Source organism: Maylandia zebra, linkage group LG5 (genome assembly GCF_041146795.1).
Source record: "Maylandia zebra isolate NMK-2024a linkage group LG5, Mzebra_GT3a, whole genome shotgun sequence".
Classification (NCBI taxonomy): Eukaryota; Metazoa; Chordata; class Actinopteri; order Cichliformes; family Cichlidae; genus Maylandia; species Maylandia zebra.
In genome coordinates, this window is record NC_135171.1 from 6,887,924 (window position 1) to 6,903,234 (window position 15,311).

A 15,311-nucleotide genomic window follows, 5' to 3' on the forward strand; every position below is an offset into this window, starting at 1 on the left:
AGACCCAACTCCATCCAAACCAGAGGCCAGCTTCTCTGTGTCAGGGAGTTTGCCCAGTTCCTTGTTCCTCTTCGAAGTGTCTTCTCCTGCGCTGAACCCAAAGCAGGTGCTGTTACTTTGTCCCAGTATCTCACCCGTCAACGACACCTGCTACATGGCTACGAGGCTCGGCAGATGAAGAACGTGCCAAAGATTGTCCAGCTGGTGTGCAGGCTGCTAATTGACATCGCAGCCAACAGACAGGTGGTGATTGAGGAGGAATGGTTGGAGATTCCCGACCTCACGGCTGAGGTAGAGAAGACGGTGTCCCAGCAGGCCCTTCAACAGCTTGGGAAGGAAATGAAAGGGAAAGGGATTCCCCTTCTATGTAGTTCATCCCATCCTCTTAGTCCAGCACTGATACAGCCTAGACTTGCTAACGATCAGCCTCTAATTAGTGACAATGAGCTTGACCCCTTGTGGAGGCAGCAGAATGGAGAGAGCCCCCAGCGATCTTCTCTGTGCGAAAACAGGAGCTACAGCGATTCTGTTCTTCACAAGCTGGGGCAATGCCAGCATCCTTTAGGAAATCTGAAGAACAACCAACCAATCAACTGCCTGATCAAACATTCCTTGTCTCACAGCAGCCTTACTGCCTGTAACCCTTCCAGATTTTGCAACCTCTCTACTCAGAACATTTTTAAGAACAATCAGAACTCCAGTATAGAAACAAAGGAAGACCTTGGATCTCCCATTTTAAAAAGACCGCTCCGTGAAGGCCATCAGAGTTTGCCTTTAGATTTCTCTGAGGACAGTAGAAGATCCCACTGCAATGCCACACTGCCTGCCTTAGCAGTCAAGAGCAAACTGGTAGCTGGTAAGGAGAATGTGTCAATGGGTGGAAGTGCAGATGACTTCTCAGAGGTTCCTTTCATCACCCTCCAGTCTGAGTTCTCACCAGAGAGCAGGTGCCTCATGGTGGCAAAAGCTCTGGCCCTGGAACTGACAGACAAGGATCTCACCTCCAAGGTGTCAGTGTGGCAGGTGAGCCCCACCTAACTTGTGCAGGGACTATTACACTTACTTTCCAGCCAGATTTCCAACCTGCTTAACCAGATTTTCTAAACATTACAATCTCAAATTCCAGCCAGATTTCCAACCTGCTTAACCAGATTTTCTAAACATTACAATCTCAAATTGTAAATTGCACCACCTTAAGTGCAACTTTGGACTGTCTCATAGTCGATACGCTCTCCGGCTAAATTCTTACTTTTCATGCAATTGCTAGAAAAGCTATCTATGACTCTTCATAAGGGAAGGATGATAGATTAGCAACCTTCCAGGATTAGCCTGTTATTTTTAGCAGCGGGAGGAAGAGAGTACCTTTGACCAATAGGGTTTTGAAAAGAGTGCTCTGTCTTTACAGCTTTGGGCTTACCCATCTTTGTGTTGACTGCTAGGTCTACTGTGTGACCTCAAACCATAATTGTTTTTAATGACATCCACAGCTTGTTGCTTTGTGTTTGAACAGAGGTCATGCTAGGATTAGCCAAAACAGTGATAATACATACATGTGACCGACTAGATTCCAGGACCTCGAGGCACCAGTGCTAACCATTGTACTGTGCTGCTCTAATTTTGTCATGCTAGCAAACAGGAACTTCCATTCATGTGATTTTTGTCAGTAATAATGTTAGCAAGCAAGATAAAGGTAGCTAGCTAGGTATATCTTAGCTGTGCTCCCAGAATCTAGCTAATAAACTAAATTAAAAATGGGCAGCTCAGTTAAATAATCAGATTAAGATCACAGTGGTATTTGCTCCATGTGTAGTTTTAGTGTGTTAGCAGACCTACCAGTTTTAGCTTACATTTGCCAAAAAAAGACAGCTCTGGGTCTCATGTATCATAGATTGTCTTGCAGTGTATTTAGAATCACACTGTCGTTACCATAGGAGATGCGTGTTGAGTTAATCTAGTTCTCATTTTTTTTTATAAAAAAAACTGTTGTACATAGTTTAACTTGAACCTGGAACTGTGTTCTTACTGGCACTTCATTTCAGTCATTTCATTGTCAGTCTGTTTTGTGTTGTGCAGATGGAGCTGAACTCCAGAGAGGGAACATGGGAGAGGCTGTGCAAGGAGAGAGACCCTCTGGTCCTATCTAGTCTGATGTGGTCATGGGTGGAGCAGCTTAAGGATCCAGTCATCAGCAGTGAGGATATAAAAGCCCTCACTGAAAGGAATGTAAACCCACAGAACGCCCTCGATTCACTGGAAAAGGTAGACTGTGTCAAATATCTTCCAAGCATTGCTGTCTAAACCAAACAGGGATAGCAGACTTTGTTAAACAGCTGAATGACGTGAAAGGTTGCACTGCATATTAAAAGAAAATATTTCTTTTAACTTTGAAAAATCAAAGCTACTGTAGTGAAATGTACACAAGAAAACATGGAGCATGAAATTGGCTTAATTAGTTTTTTTAATGTCTTGAAATCCCAACAAAGAAAGTTCTGAATTGGTTTTAAAAAAGTTTGTAAAAAAAATGGCCCAGTCTGTTAATGGAACTATTGTCCTTCTGTTCAAGACCCTTTGACTCAGTAATGGGCTTGAAGAATTAGTCCCATGATGCCTTTAATTAAGCTGATAATGTCATTTTGCTTAACATCAATACTAGATATTCAAAAAAGTCTGCAGTAAGGCTCAGGAGTAGTATTTGACTTCCACTGGGTGGTGTATGTCAATAAGTCAGTAAGTGAGGAGGACAATGAAAATGTATTGTTTGTCTAACTTGTTTAAATTGTGAGGCTGTTTGGAACAAGTGTAACTCAAGTTATTTTGTTATAGCTACAATTATAGCTACAATTTACAGATGTCCCCTAAACCCATCACATGTAAGCAATCGTTAAGTTGTTGCTCTCAAATGGCGACACCTACAAAAACAGTGCCAAATTAGTTCATCTTAACTTGCATTCATAAAACTACTTAACTACAAACACGGTTGAAGCTACTGGAATTTCACTCACAAAAGTGAAGCACAAACTAATCTGATCATAGTATTTTTTCAGATAACTGCATTGGACGTGCTCCACGAGGCACCAACAACACAAACAAAGTTGTGTCTCCCTGTTTGCTGAGTCTTGAACTTTCGGTCACTTCCCCGAGTCGTGACCATAGGTGAAGGATGGGGCGCAGATCATCAAGTAAATCGAGAGCTTCACTTTTAGACTCTCTTTTCACCACGACAGACCGGTGCAGCGTCCGCACCACTGCAGCCGCAGCACCAGTTCTTCTATCGATCTCCTCTTCCCTTCCCTCTCACTCGTGAACAAGACCCTGAGGAAACTTAAACTCCTCGACTTGGGGCATTAACTTGTCCCTGACCCAGAGTGAGCACTCCCCACTTTTCCATCTGAGGACCATTGCCTCAAGCTTGGAGGTGCTGATTCTCATTCCTGCCACTTCACACCCGGCTGTGAACCACTCCAGTGTGAGTAGGAGGTCATCCTTCTAGAACCACATCGTCTGCGAAAAGCAGAGACAAATTTCTGAGACCACCTAAGTGGAAACATTCTGCCACGAGGCTATGCATAGAAATTCTGTCCATAAAAATTAGTAACGGAATCAGTGACAAAGGGCAGCCCTGGCAGAGTCTAACCCCCAGCCAGTCCGACTTATTACCAGTGTTCTGACAAACCATCCTACTTTGGCAAAATGTCCTACCGTAAGTAGTTTATGCACATTTGTGCTGTCACAGAGTAATTCCAGCACCAGTTTAAGTAGGTATGACGGTTTGCCACTTAACTTTGCTCATCAGATTATGCTTGTAGCTCATTTTCATACAGCCAGGATGGTTTGCCACTTCATTTTACCCGTTAAAGTATGCTTGTAGGTGACATTCACAAAGGTAGCATGGTTTGGCACTTAATTTTACCCATCAGAGTATTTTTCTAGCTGATATTCACAAAGGTAGGACGGTTCGCCACTTAATTTCATGTTGTGCGCATGCGCTGAAACAACGGGTAGGATGGTTTGCCAGGTTGATGGATTTCCAGAACACCGGCTGTGTGAACCAAGATCTTGCCATGGTTGTTTAACGACCGAAGGCCTGTGACAACGGGCCAGACACCCCATACTCCTGAAGAAGAATACTCCACAGAATACTCTGAGGGACATAGTTGAACACCTCGAAGTCCACAAAATACATGTAGACTGGCGCCGGTTTAGCTCAGTTGGATGAGCAGGTGACCATATGCCGCATGGATGAGAGCGGCCGATCTGGGTTTGAGTCTGACCCGTGGCCCTTTGCCGCATGTCTTCCACTATCTCTTTCCTGTCAGTCTTCACTTTATCTGTCTAATAAAGCCAGAAAGAGGCCAAATAAAAAGGATGTTAAAATGCCATTAAATAGCAAATTTAGAGGCCGTTTTAAAAAACCAGGGTTGACATCTATGGATAGTTTCCACCTTAGTAACAAGATGGTGGGTTTTTTATAACTCACCATTCATAGGATGCTTCATCTCAGCTAGTTCAGTTACTGAACAGGGCCGCTCCACTATATTATAGTCTCTAATGGAATAAACGGACTGGTAAGGTCATTGCAGGGAATAATTGGGTATTAGCAGATATGTGTGTCTGTACATTGCACTTGGTTTTTGGATGTAGCTTGCTAACCAATCTTGCTAAGATTCAGATTCATCCCTCGCAGATTAGCGACAATTTAACTGCTATCCTGACACACCCAGTGTCTCACCCAGCACTATGTGATCCTGTAATGTGACACAGTATGGTCTCCTTCCTTTTGATAGGGTCACCGGCTCACTTTGCTGTGCATCCTCGACTGTGCTGCTCATCTCCTGCCAGTGCCTAAAGAATTGGAGACCAGTTTTCTTAACCAAACCATTAAAGTGTTTACTAAGGTGAGCTTTAACAAACAGCATGTATTGAACATGTTTACTTAAGTGTTTACTGGGCATGATGCAGTGCAGTTTGCTTTGCAGATGGACCCTGGCTCAGAGGAGAACAAGTCTCTGTATGCAACACTGAAAGCAATCCTGACTCTCATTCTTCACGAGCTGCATGACAAAGCTGTTCAGGAGAATGAAGCCTCCTGATTGGCATTGCCCCAATCAGCCTGCCGAGAAGAAGACTCCCAAACGAGGTTCCACTTTTATTTGTGGGCATTACTGCATTAGAAGCCACCTCTTGCACCCGACGCTGCTGAGATCTGCCAGTCATGTAGTGTTTGAAGCTAAGTGTTTTTTCATTCTGTTTCCTTTGAAGCTTGTAATTGACTCTGAGTACTGCTACTCTGTGTTAATGTGCCACTGTGCTCACTCTGAACGTTTTGTTGGTTACCTGAGACTAGATCTTGCTTTATTATCTAACTCATAGCTGTTAGGGACATGATGAAGAAACATTTCATTACATGAATGTAATGTTATTTAAATGTGTGACTCAGCTCTCTGGGTTCTTGGTGGGGAGGGGTTATTTAAACCAAAATATGTTTTACACTGTGCACATGCTGCAATGTGTCTTATTTATTCAGATGTTCTTTTTTGAAATGCACAAGTCGATAGAATTGCTATAACCTGATAAGTTGCTTTGTTGCTGTAGAATGTAAGGCGTTCTCTTAGTGTTAAACTGTGGCTGTTACAGCAGTGCAAACTCACCAGGCCACAGTGCGTTTTCTTTTTCAATCAATTTTATGTACTTAATACTGTTTACCAAAAAAATCCTCCGTGTATTGTTGTGTCATTCATTCATTTGTAAAACATCAATCTGCCTCAACTCCTGCATTTAGCACTCTGCCTCGACTCACATGGCCTCTGTTTGGACTCATTTTGTGTAATTTTGACTCGCACGCGTGTGTGTGTGTGTGTGTGTGTGGCTATTGACAAAAATCTTCCACCTCATCGCTTATATACGGACAAAATTCAGTGTAGATGCAAGCTGAGGGTGATATACTAATGGTACTGTAGTAATACGAAGAACATGACACGTTGGGCTGTGGAGGATTTTCAACAAGCACTATTTTTTCATTGTTCCAACAGGTTACTTGGAGAAATAAAGATAACTGACTGAGTCTTGTTTGAGTGTTTGTTTGTTTTTTACTGGGGGTGGGTGTTGTGTTCCCCAAATTGCTCCTGGGCTGGTTTTTGACTTACTGGAAGAGGCTGCTGCCTGTGGGGAGTACTTTTACAATGGCAAGTGAGCTTGGTTTTCTAGCAAGAAGTTTCACTGTTTTTCGCTACACCAATAAATAGTTTAATGTTGAGGCTAAACATGTACAACATTTTAAAAAACTATACTATAAATCAGAAAAAAAACCCTCAAAATTAAATTTGTTAGTGGCAAGCAGAAGATCAGTCAGCCTTGACTTAAAGCAAGTGTCGGAGCATCTGGGAGGGTGAGACGTTGTAGGAGTTAAGTAACTCCTAAAGATGGCAGTAATGTAACATTAAGGATTCTACTGTTAAACCCTCGAAGAAGACGTAGCAGCTTCACGAACCACGAAGAAGAAGCAGTCAGAGGGTGGCGGATTCTTTCGACATGGCAGGTAGGTGGGTATAATTTGTTAATTATACATTTTGGATACACATTTCTTAGTAGTTGGGGTAGTATTCTTTCAAGCATACATGTAAAGACTCGGTAGTGCTGCAGAGGCCGCTGCCGCACTTTAGCCTGGCGTTTGCCTTTTGGGACTTCCATGCTGGAACGTGCTGCTAGCTGCTAGCCCGACAGGGTTAGCTAGCCATTAGTAAGGAGTGGTTATTATCGGGCGCAGAATGAAGAGTACGGGGGCGACTGGAGCGCTTCACGCGTCTCTTCTTATTAAGCACTGAGCGGGACTTTACCAGCGAGGGAAATGGGCATATGGGATCTTGTGCTTCTTCTGTTTCTGCTAAACATTAAGCCTCTACACTGGGCAGCTTTGACTGTATTTTAAGAGCAAACACTGGGCAGGGAGCAGTTTCATGTTGGGAAGAGGTACTTCCTTTCTAATGGACACGTTAAGCTCTTCAGGGTTAAAGGGTCTTTGCGTGTAAAATCATTTGACTGTAGTAGTCAATGCCCTCATTTATGAGGCTATTCATTCTTCAAGCAAACAAGAGTTTAAAAAAGACCCTTATTGTGTTTTCCTAGCTGTCTTTAATCATATTTAATATGGGTATTTCAGTTTACATCATAGTGTAATATGTGCATGTAAGCCCTCTAAACAAAAGCTAGGGCTTTGGACTGATCTAACTGCTCAGGTTCACAGTTTTCTCGTTGGATCTTTATGATGTCGCTGAGCTTGGAGCTCTCTAATATGGTCATCTCAGGCACGTGCTTGCCCCACCCACCTGCTGCAGATGAGGTGAGGTGCTGCACCAAGGCCTGAACAGTGTGTGGGACAGACACAGCTGTCTGGTCTGCCTGCTGTCTGGAAAATTATGAGTGCTGTTTATCTGACTTCTAATTTTTTTTTTCTTTTCCCCTGGCTCAAGTCTTTGGGAGGCAGATGTAAGCAGGGTTGGCCTAAATGTAGTTAATGCAATGAGTCTGTGATGATGAAGCAATTTTAAGTATTCATTTCTGAAGGCCAGAACCTCATTCATCATATTTATGGAGCACGCGTTCACAATAGCCATCTCAAATTGCTTTATATTTTAAGATCTAGCCTACAATATGGGAGAGAGCCTCATCGATCAGGAGATCCCCTATGAACAAGAACTTGATGACAGAGGAAAGAAAAACGCCCTTTGAACAGGAAGAGACCTCTGACAGAACCAGTCTCAGAGGGGAAGCCCTCTGCTCTGACTGGGTGTGAGGTTTGGGGAAAGATGAGATTTCTCTTTATAGCTGCTAATCACCTATTAAAATGCTAACTGTCTGTCAGGATTTAAATAGTTTGAATTGAAGCTGATTATTATTAACTGATATTATTCTTAGACAAACTTCATTTAGCTTCCTGAGTTTAAAAAGTGGTAAATCTATTGTTTTGGGTTTGCATTACTTTACATTATATGATTGGATTGACTTCAGCATACCATGAATGACAGTGGATGAGTTGGTCACATTACAACTACTCTGCTGTTGGATTCAGCGATATTAACAGAACTGTCAGAATTTGTCATAAAACAAACACAAATTCCTGTTCTGGGCCCTGTTTCAGGAAGCCGGTTTAGTGCAAACTCTGAGTAAGTATACCCTGAGTTAACGAAAACTCTGGGTTTTCGGTTTCACAAAGCGAGTTTAGATTAATTCTGAGTGAGTTACTATGACGACACACTCCGTGAAGCTAACCTGCCCCCTAGCAGGTTTACTTCAACTAACCCTGACGTTCTCCGCCTCTTTGTCAGAAACCTGACTGTAGGAAGTGTCAGACATGGCGTGCCACTTCCTTGAAGAGCCAGTAGATGTTGAAGCCCAAATTCTCCGCAGAGCTCTCCGCCGGGAGAGAGTGATCAGAGCGCGTTCGGACATTTTATCATTTCCTGATGATTTTCTGTGTGAACGTTACCGTTTTTCAGCACAATCTATAATTGATTTGAATAACATCCTCAGGCCTAATATTGCTCATGTGACACATCGTGGACATCCTCTCAGTTCTGTACATATTATTTGTATTGCACTTCGGTTTTTTGCAAACGGGAGCTTTCTGTATAATATTGGTGACGCTGAGCACGTTTCCAAGGCTACCGTCTGTCGGGCAGTCAGGAATGTTACAGTTGCACTGAAACGTCTCCTGTACTCGTTTGTGGTGTTCCCCGGTCATAGACCCACAAGATTTATCAAAGAGGGATGCCACAAAATTGCAGGTATCAGGATGAACGAAACTTAATTCATGATGTGGTGATATTTGAACTACTACTTAAATTTTACATTTATTTTCACGGTTCCCAGGCGTGATTGGCTGTACAGATGGCACTCACATTCCAATCATTGCTCCTTCAGTAAATGAAGGAGACTATGTGAACAGGAAGTCTTTCCACAGCATTAATGTACAGGTACATAGTTCCCTGTAGCATTTCAAACTAACAAATTATTTCGTTATAGTAATGGATGCTAATTTGTGTTCTCTGCACTGTGAAGATCATATGTGATGCTGCCAACATTATCACAAATGTGGAAGCCAACTGCTCAGCCTCTGTGAGTGGTGGTGGAGGACCCCCACCTGTTTTTCGGGCCTCCGCTTTTTTTTCTGTTGGCTATAACGGGTCACATTTGAGCATACAGAGTAAGCAAATATGTACTTGTAATGTGCTCAGATAATTTCAATAAGTGCTTACAGAGGGGAAATTAATGTAGCCTCTAACTGCAATTGATTTACAAACAGACCAAGCACTATGGCTCATAATACAATTACACCTTACCTGTTTGGACTATATTTTTATATTTCATTTTTACTTGCTGCCAGGAACGTTTGGGGCCTGTTGGGTTGCACCTGCGCTCACATCACATCACAAAATAAAATGTATGAAATAAAAAATAAAATATAATAAAATAACGTGTTAAATGGGTGGAAATCCCTAGATCAATGTTTAAATTAACACTCACGAATTGACTCTGTCGGCTTTGTTTTGCCGTGCATGCTCCCTTTCTTTTGCAGCTGAGGCTGTTACTTTTTTTCCGCAAAATTTGCATGTTATCGGCATATGCTGCCATCAGAATTTCGGCCTCAAGCGCTGTAAAATACATTGACTGCGCCTTCTTTCCCTCCGTCTCCATGGTGCTCCACTAATCAGGGCTTGATGTATCCTCGTGCGCGCGCTTAACTTGGGGTTAAAGCAACTCCGCGTTGACTGAACTAATTGTTATCAGCCTTTCTGAAACCGAATATTCCGAGTTGGACAGTTCGGGGTTACTCAACCCTGAGTATCGTTTTTCACTCGGAGTTTTCTAAACCGGCTTCCTGAAACAGGGCCCTGAAAAGCAAAACCGATACGGAGGTGCCTTAAACCTGGAATGTCTTACATGACCAACAGGAGTCCTGACTTGTTTGGTTGCAAACATTCACTTCAGTCCAGTTTTAATTATATACCACCAGTTCATAACAACAGTCACCTCAACATTCTTTATATTGGAAAGTAACAATATCAGAAAGAAATCCCGACAATCACAAGACCCCTATAAGAGCAAGCACTTGGTGACAGTGGTAAGGAAAAACTCCTTTTCAACAGGAAGAAACCTCCGGCATGAAGAGGACATTGACTTTGCTGATGGGTGTCGATCTTGTCCTACTGTGAGGTTGAGAATATTGAGAAACTCACAGACTCTGCTCATTCATTGGCTAAAGACTTGTGAGCAAACTCTCGCCTACTTGTCGACGTGGAAACTATAAGGCTGGAGCTATAATGGCTTGCTTAGACGCATGCATTCAGTTGTGCATACCTGGAATTAGTCCTTCCCATTTCTCTTTGTTCAAGTCTGTTTGGAGTAGCCTAAAGGACACATGATTAGTCAGTGTGTTGAAATGCAGTGCGTCATGCATGTCACTCAGATAGTTGTGAACACAGAAACTGTAACCTCTGGGGAACTCTGCTGTTAGAGTCGTTGTACTGTAGGGACACACAGTGTCCCTCAGTTTCTTAGTCATATCCATCATCCTGTCCCCTCCCATTCTCCTTGGGTGATGTCATGGTACCGGTATCCAACTTTCGTGTACTGTCGACGTGTCTTTGGGCTGTAAAATGCCTTCCACCTTACAGGCGCTGCCTGTTTGTGATGAGGTTGATCAACATGCACAGTAAAGCAATGCAAGTCATTGGTAAAGATGTTTGTAATCCCAAGCACTTTCTAAGTATTTTATCATGCGCGTGTTAGACTCGACCCTAAAGAATGCTGAAGGTTTGTTGTTGTTTTTGCAGTTTAAGATACAATGTCCCCAAAACACTGTCATAATATCCACAACCTTCACTTTAATCAGCTGTGCACACACAGTTTGATAGGCTGGCACAGGACATGTGGCTCAGGGTGAAAGAGAAAACAAAGCGCGGTAAAGAACATTTGTAATCTCTCTTTGAAAAATGTAATTAGATTGTGACTAATTTTTCTTACAGTTGTTAGTTAATCTGAACCTGCAATAATGTATAATACCAGCAGTGTTTCACTGTGAGGCAGTATAAACTAAATAAATCCCAGAAGTGTAATAAACTAGGAAAAACAGTTAAAGACAGCAGTGCATTTTCAGCATTAAAAATTTCCTCAGAGGAAAACTGCTCGTCTCCTTTTTTGTCAACACTCACCTTGCTGTTTAACTTTATTGGAATTGTCATCAAAGAAGCTGACTGGGGTCTTGCATTGGGATAACACACTGGCATTTGTATCTACTGATTACCCAGTTCTAACCCAGTACCAGTGTTGGTGAAGCTGCAGTCCTCGCTCTGCAGCAGAGACTCAGAATGTTATTTGCAGAGGTCCACAGAAAGGTTATTGTCACAGGTGTAACATGAACGTTTGCTGTTAGCTTTCTGTGTTAGCTCTTCCACTAACAACTGGTCTGCTGCTGCTGAAGAAAAACAGAAATGAATTAAACAGATCAGCCTGTCGGCGTAGATACCTCATCAACTTTTTGTCTCTCTTTCAAATTTTTAACTCGTGTATCCTCAGCCCTGCATTCAGTGTGAGCTCTGTGTGGTGGCTGGTCAGTTGAAATGTACAGTGCGAGCAAGTTCAGAACTCCTGTCCGTTTACTCACAGAGTACAGGCTCCCCCTGGAATGTTGTGGCAACATCCCATAATGAACAGTTGATTGTTATTATAAACAAGCAGGGACTGAAATTAACCAAATGGTGTGTTGGCACAGCTTGACCTCCACCATGTTAGTTTGCAGTCTCCATCTACATCAGAGGTGGGGAACTCCAGGCCTGCAGGCTTTAGATGTCCTTGATCTGACACAGCTGATTTAAATGGCTAAATGACCTCCTCCACATCTCTTGAAGTTCTCCAGAGGCCTGTTAATGAACTAATCATGTGATTCAGGTGTGCTGACCCCGGGTGAGATCTAAAACCTGCAGGACACCGGCCCTTGAGGCCTGCAGTTGCCCACCCCTGATCTACATGAAGTGTTCTGGATAGGCTACAGCAGGGGTGGGCAATCTCAGTCCACGAGGGCTGGTGTCCTGCAGGTTTTAGATCTCACCCTGGGTCAGTGATTAGTTCATTAACAGGCCTCTGGAGAACTTCAAGAGATGTGGAGGAGGTCATTTAGCCATTTAAATCAGCTGTGTCGGATCAAGGACACATCTAAAGCCTGCAGGACACCGGCCCTCGTGGACTGAGATTGCCCCCCCCTGGGCTACAGTGTGACCTCAGTTTTTGGTCCAGTATAATGATGGAATGGTTCACTCTGTGTGTTTTGTTATCTTTATCAGTCTGTTGGTGACTGTCATTGTTCACAAAACTCTGCATTTTGGAGTCTGTTTGTTGGCTCAGTGGACTTGGTCTGCAGGTGGATGTCCTGCAAGTGTTCACATTGATGCCAATTCAGCACTCAGCTCGAGGGAAGGTACTGAAACATTACCTTCTGTTAAAGGTTACTAAGCTGTGCATTTGAATCCAATCTGAACGTTGTGATGTGGTCACATGTGGCACCATGAACAGGCAGGCAGATGTAGAGCCACCGTCCAGCTGCGCAGGACACTTGCAGTTCAGTGGGCAGATGGTATACCCGGCTTTCTTTCACTGCAGCCTCTGGTGTTTGTCTCCTCACCGTGCTCTCTGTCTCCACAGGCTTCACTGCTTCACATCTCTGGGATCAGTCGGGTCCTTGTTAAAGCCAACAGCATGTGCACAGTGGGATGAGGTAGTAGGTTGTATAGTTTTAGGGTCATACCCACACTGGGAGATAACTATTCAACCTACTGTCTTTCCCAAAGTGCCAAGCAGACATCTCAATGGTCCCTGTGTGGATTCCGGAGGTCTTCTCCCTCAGCGGTGTGTTCGTGGATTCAGATGTTGCTCTGTATTCTGCTGCTCGTCCAGTGTGAGGTAGTAGATTGTGTAGTTTTAGGATAGTGATTTTGCCCTCTTTAGGAGATAACTATACAATCTATTGCCTTCCCTGAAGAGTGGACTCTCTCAAGCTCTCCTTCATCTGTGGAATAATTTTCATAATGTAAGAGTTTTTGTGTTATTGTATTTATGAGGTGTTAACATATATACTCATATTTATATGTTAACACCTCGTATTCCTTATGTTCTTATAACTCTGTTTTTATTCTTGGTTCATTTCTTGTTGCAGACTGCAGTTTGGGTTCTGTCCTGTGTATGTCCTTAATGTATTACAGAGCTGACAAAACTGACTTTAAAAAATGATAATAATGTTGAACAGTGTTGTGTATCTGTATTGTTTGTGACCTGAGCAGCAGAATGATGAACTAGGACTGTATTTCCACACCTATAAAAGGGATCTGTTTTCCGGATACGTTTTTTTTCCCTGTTGCTTCTTTTTAATACGCTCTGATATGTTGGACGCTGGACTGTGGATTGATGTATAAATTCGTAACTTTGTTTTGTTTGTGTTTCTTGAGCTTCCCAATAAAATCTGACCCAGTAATTAAAACAAAGTGGAGTGCTGTGCTATGAATGTACATGAAGGAACTAATCTAAAGGTCCTTAAGGTAATATTTAAAAGACAAAAGGGGAAAAAACACTTCACCTGCAGTTTCAGTGACAGGGAGGGCCTAGAGCCTCTCCCACCTACCACAGGGCGAGAGGCCCTACACCTTGGACAGGTCGCCAGTCTGTCGCAGGGCTAACACAGGCAGGCAGCCATTCACACTCACATTGACACCTAAGAGCAATTTAGATTCGCCAGTTAACCTACGCTTCTTTTACACTTTGTGCAAATTCCTGCTGAAGCGTTTCCCCCGTCCTATCTTTTCCCCAGTTTTGCAGTGATGTGCTGACTCCAGCTTCTTTTAATGGAAATCCAAGGATCCCTTTTAGATTTGGGGATAGGGTGCATCTTGGCATCATTATTCCAAAATATTTCTGCTATTTGGAGTTGTGATGATGGAGAATTCTGTGCAAAATGTCCATAATTCTTCAGCTGGGTTAAGATCTGGTGACTTGGAAGCCCAAACAATCTGATTAGAATGACTGTTGTGCTGTTCAAACCATTTACTGAGCACTACTGCCCTAAAAATATAATCACACACACAGCATAACACAGCCACTGGTTCTGTTTACTGTACAGTCAATAAAAAATCTCATCTGGTCAGATGAGACTTAGTTGGTTGATGCACATTCAGTTTATAGCAAACACATTTCCTTAATGATTAATTATCTGAATAAATAAATATTTGATTTTATCATTTTGCACATTTCAGTTGAATTTTACTCAAAGTTTTCTCTTCAAGTTTCTTGAGGGTGTAGGGTAGTGTTTTGGGTTTTTTCTTTGTTACGTGTTTGTAGTTAGGAAATCTCTGCACACTAACGATGAAGGCAGCATTTCCCACCATTGTGTGTGCTGTTGTTTACTTGGAGGTAGAAGTGCGAAAACAGCTTTTTGTTCAATGTTAGGTTCACATGTGTGCCAGCAGATGGCGCTAGAGCGCTTTGACGGCTCCACACCAGATGTGCTTGTAATGACAGTTTTTAAACAAATAAAACATTTTATGGCTTAAGTTATGTTTCTAGGCTTGTTTTTCCCCCATGACACAGAAACTGCACGACAAGCCAAAGACTTTTTATTTAAATCTTTTTTTTCCAGTTTTGAAGTTTGAATTTCCAACTGAATTTGCTTTTTAACTGTTTCAAAATATTTAGTTTGACGATCAGACTTCAACTCAAATGCTCCATTATTCTCTGGTGGGTAAAATTCTCTGCTTATTTACTAAGTAAAAGCAGCCTCGAAAACACATAATATAAATGCGCTGTTACAAGCATCCAAAATGACAAACGTTCAAATATAAAGTTCCTCGGTACTCAGAAAAGTGTTCTTGATGTTTGAACCTTACTGTGCAGAACGTTACATGCTCACAGTTTAACAATCTCACTTTAACACCTCAGACTCATGTTTACATTGTATCCACTATTTATCCGCTTGTGCAATGAAAATAATTGAAGGTTTAACTGATGAACAGATATGTGTGCCATCTAATGAATTTCTGGCTTTGTATGGATTTTTTTCCCCCAAAGAAATCCAGTACTTATAGTACCACAAATTTTAAAACTGGGGGGAAAATAACATCCTAAAACCACTGTTATACTGAGCCTAAGCACTTAATTCAAGTAAATAACTAAAGTAATGAAATTCATTCGGGGGTCCTTGGCTGTGTAGCACTGACTCAAGGGGGACTGACTGCTCTTTAGCAGTCTCTATTAATGACCAATGTTAAAATAAT

General features: G+C 42.4%; 1 protein-coding gene and 1 long non-coding RNA gene across 4 annotated transcripts in view; both read left to right on the forward strand.

The window, feature by feature from the left end:
• Positions 1 to 6,061, forward strand: part of ptpdc1a (protein tyrosine phosphatase domain containing 1a) — a 31,832-nt gene extending 25,771 nt beyond the window's left edge. For both annotated transcript variants that reach the window (XM_004559858.5, XM_004559859.3), the window contains 4 exons: positions 1 to 1,023; positions 2,074 to 2,259; positions 4,785 to 4,895; positions 4,977 to 6,061. The exon at positions 1 to 1,023 is cut by the window's left edge and continues 77 nt beyond it. In XM_004559858.5, the coding sequence (XP_004559915.2) occupies positions 1 to 1,023; positions 2,074 to 2,259; positions 4,785 to 4,895; positions 4,977 to 5,090 (1,434 nt within the window). In that variant the 3' untranslated portion in view covers positions 5,091 to 6,061. The remainder of the gene's footprint in view (positions 1,024 to 2,073; positions 2,260 to 4,784; positions 4,896 to 4,976) is intronic.
• A 426-nt stretch (positions 6,062 to 6,487) lies between these two features.
• LOC143418563 (uncharacterized) lies at positions 6,488 to 13,529 on the forward strand. Of its 2 annotated transcripts, none has more exons than XR_013098558.1 (2): positions 6,488 to 6,535; positions 12,694 to 13,529. It is a non-coding gene; the product is annotated as an uncharacterized LOC143418563 (long non-coding RNA). The 2 variants fall into 2 exon arrangements; XR_013098559.1 differs by having other exon boundaries at positions 6,489 to 6,539.
• The last annotated feature ends 1,782 nt before the right edge of the window (positions 13,530 to 15,311 follow it).